Source organism: Plectropomus leopardus, unplaced genomic scaffold (assembly GCF_008729295.1).
Source record: "Plectropomus leopardus isolate mb unplaced genomic scaffold, YSFRI_Pleo_2.0 unplaced_scaffold23361, whole genome shotgun sequence".
Lineage (NCBI taxonomy): Eukaryota > Metazoa > Chordata > Actinopteri > Perciformes > Serranidae > Plectropomus > Plectropomus leopardus.
The window spans coordinates 1-3,693 of record NW_024625338.1 but is presented as its reverse complement, the minus strand read 5'-3'; the positions used below and the strand labels follow the sequence as shown (position 1 = coordinate 3,693).

The 3,693-nt window shown below is 38.4% G+C and overlaps 1 protein-coding gene across 1 annotated transcript; it reads left to right on the top strand.

Annotated features, from left to right (window-relative positions):
* Nucleotides 1–423: 423 nt before the first annotated feature.
* LOC121966170 (N-acetyltransferase 9-like) lies at nt 424–3,104 on the top strand (the record flags this gene model as incomplete). Its single annotated transcript, XM_042516278.1, has 2 exons — nt 424–518; nt 604–3,104. Coding segments are annotated over 2 exons (245 nt in total), but the record flags the coding sequence as incomplete, so codon positions are not given.
* Between the last annotated feature and the right edge of the window lie 589 nt (nt 3,105–3,693).

The following is a 3,693-nucleotide window of genomic DNA, read 5'->3' as shown; positions in this document are numbered from 1 at the left end:
TAACAGGTACAAAACAAATAATTAAAAAAAAAAAAAATCAACGGTAAAAAAAAGTATGAATGAATATAATTATAATAATTTTTTTTAAAAATTCACAACATTTTTAACTTACATGGTCAATCATTGATCATATTGAGACCTTTTGTGTTGTTTTACAACAACCCGCATCACTTAACCACAAAAAAATGACAGAAAATGACAGAAAAATGTCCGTCTTCATCTAACAATGATCAGATTGGCTCAGATTGTTATTAAAAGTGTCTGACAACATTATGAAAAGGAACCCAACAGAGATACTTTTTCTTTAAAGAGTAAGATCCTTTTTGTTTAACCGAAAATCATCATCACCAAACCCAGCAGGCGGCTGTTTCTGAACGTCAGTTAGCGAACGCTGCTGATCGTCAGTGCGTTTTCTCCCTCTAGGAGTCACCAAACTTGGGGTCAAAAAGTTTGAAGCGAAAATCGGGCTGGACAACCAGGTCAGCATCGCCATGTTCAAGAAGCTCCACTTCCGGGAGGTAATGCGTGCTCTTATTGTGTAGGATTGCCCAAAATGATGCATTATTTAAATGTATTTAGCCATCGTCCGTGTGTGTGTATCAGGTGTCGGTGTGTAAGGTGTTCAGAGAGGTGACCCTCGAGATGGCGGTGGACGAGTCGGTGCGGACGCGGCTGCTGGAGGACACGTCCCACATGAAGGACAGAGACTACAGACAGACCTGCAGCAACAGACAGGAACTGGTTTCACAGTGAAGTGAGCTCACACATCCGAAAGACTTTCACTGGTGAAGGAGTTCACTGCACACTGGGAAATCTGGGCTTACTGGAGTGTCATTCAGACTTTTTAGACATTTACACTCGTCCGCAGGGGTGTGAGGTACATTTACTGTGTGAGGACCGTTATTCAGTTTAAGTATTTTAATTTCTGTATGTATTCCGCCTGTCGGTGGGAAATGTTGTGCTGTTTTTGTTAAAAGATTTATCTGACAGTTGGAGTTTTACACTTTATGGCCAAAATTATGTGGACACCTAAACATTTCACCTGCATGTGATTGTGAATGAATTGCAAAATCAAGGCCCTCACGGTGCCCAGAAGCTCAGTTGGTAGAGCGGATGCCCCATGTACGGAGGCTACGTCCTCTCAGCAGCGACTGTGGGTTCAATTCCAGCCTCGGCCCTTTGCTCCTCCCCTCTCTCTCCCCCTTTAACGCTTAAAACTGTCCTATCAAATAAAGACAAAAGGTCCCAAAAGAAATAAAAAAATAAAAAATCATGACCCTCAAAGAATTACTCCAAAGCCCAAAAAACATTTGTATATCAAATACTCCATGTTACATTGAATTTGTGAAGAAAATGGGGAAAATTCTCAGCGTATTGAAGTCGCAGGGGTCCGTGCTGTGTAATCCATATTTCAGTAATTAATTTGTGCTCAGTACTTCTCAAACAGACAGCCCTGTCCGACGGGGAACTGAGCTAAAAGTGAAACTTATCTTCGCTCTGTGCTAAGCCAGACTCTAACGATAAAAACGTTAATTTTACCTCACTGAACACAGCAGCTGCTGCTCTGTCGCTGCTCTGTGACTTCGATGAATCTGAACTAACCCTTTAAAACTGTGGTTCACGGCCCAAAAGTGGGTCGCCGGTTTATTCTGAATGAAGGTGACTCCAGAACATTTGTGTGTAAAAACACACTTTATTGTGAATCTCTGGCACAGGGATTTTATTTTGAAGTGCTATTTCCTGCTTTTCAGCACCTATGTTCTTGGTATTACTTAGCCTGTTAACGTGGCTCTTTTTTGTTGCTGTGCTATTATTTATCTACTAAGTTTTAAGTCATTTCACTTTATTTTTTCAATATATTAAATTTCTTTGTGTCCAAAACCCAAATGTTATTTACATTTTTGAAATAAAATTGAATACGGGGTAATTTCATTAGTGTGGACCTTGAGCTAAGGACTAAGGACAAAGTCTGGAGCCCGTGGCTGACCAGATTGACACAAACTGCTTTAAAAACGCCAAAGTCACACAATAACACAAGTATACTAACCGATTGGTGCAGCGGTAGAGCAGTAACTCCCGTGTTCAGTGAGGTAAAATTCTTGTTTTTGTCAATGGAGTCTGGTTTGAAGGTCGCGTCGATAAGTTTCGCTTTTCGTTCGGTTTCCGATTGGAAAGAGCTGTCAGTTTGGGAACTAATGAGCATCAGACTTGATAAAGGAGACTTTGATTATGTGTCATGAGCTGTGTGAGATCTTAAACACTGATCGCAATGACTTCAATTCATCAGGAAATTTCTTAGTTTTTGGATTCCTAGTTCACCGGAGGTATGTGAGGATGAATTTACCGTAACATCATAACTCTGATCTGAAAATTAATGAATCTTTGCTGTCTGAAAAAACAGAAATTATATTTGCATTAGTACATTTTACTTGAGTAAAAAAAATCTGACCATGAAAAAATTATATTTGTAATGAAGTATTTTTTCATTTCTGTGGTTGCAACTTTTTCTGAATGTCTTCCACTTTATAGACTGAAGAAACGAGGAATAACGTGTTAATTTATGAGCTCTAGTAATGCTGATAGGTGGATTTTGTTCCCTTCAAACGGAGCCAGGCTGGCTGTTTTCGGTCTTTATCCTCAGCTCAGCTGCTGTCTGCATAAAAAATGGCACACTATTCCTTTAAAGCACAAACACCTGCTTCTTCGTCCACTTCCTCTGGAGCACTACCACACTAAAAGCCCAGAAACAACAACAGTATTCATCTGCTGTAATTTAGTTGTTTTTACGACATGTATCCATGGATCCCTCCTCAGTCGCTCTGCCTGAGGTTTCTACCCTTTTTTCCCGTTTTGGGTTTTTATTAGTTTTCCTCAGATGTGAGGATCTTAGGACAGACGGATGCAAATTCTGATTTGTGATAATGAGCTTTATAGGTAAAATTGAATTGAAATTGAAAACTGTTGTGCAATTTTAATAACCCGACTAAATGCTTTTCTGATGGTTGTCTGATGGTTTTTAATGTCGATTTGTTTCCAGCTGAAGTTTCAGTTTGCATGCGAGTGAATCCCTCTAAACTGAAAAAATAAAACTTCATTAAATCGTTTTCCAATATCATGATTTCGTTTATGTAAACCATTTTAAGATTGTTATATCACAGCCACTACAGGCAATTTTATGTAGCAGCATATAATATGAAATGAAGCTGCAATATTCAATATCGATGTAACTAATTTTTGACTTTTTAGTGGAAAATTACCAATAGTTTTCATTACCATTAGTTTTCATTACCAATAGTTCATTACCTTTAAAAGAAAAAAAGGATCACAACTTCAATAAAAAGGCATTAAGAAGAGCAAAAAAATCATTTAAAATGGTCATTTTTGTGCACTAAAAAACTGTATGCTGATTAGGTGCAGAATAAATCATGAAAGGAAAGTACATTTCAATTTTCTCGTGCACAACCAGCAGTGACTGAAGCCTAATCCGAGTTAAACTCATCTCTTGTACATTACAACCAACATATTTGTCTCATGTTCCTCCTAATTGCCACATTAGTCTGCTGCATTTCTCATAATTTTTAAAAAAACGGAAGGCTGGTGGTTGAGAGCAAATGCCAAATGCAGGAGCTTTAAAAGCAGGAGCTTCTTTTCTGCACCACATGAGCCCAAACGTGAAATAGAAGCATATAATAA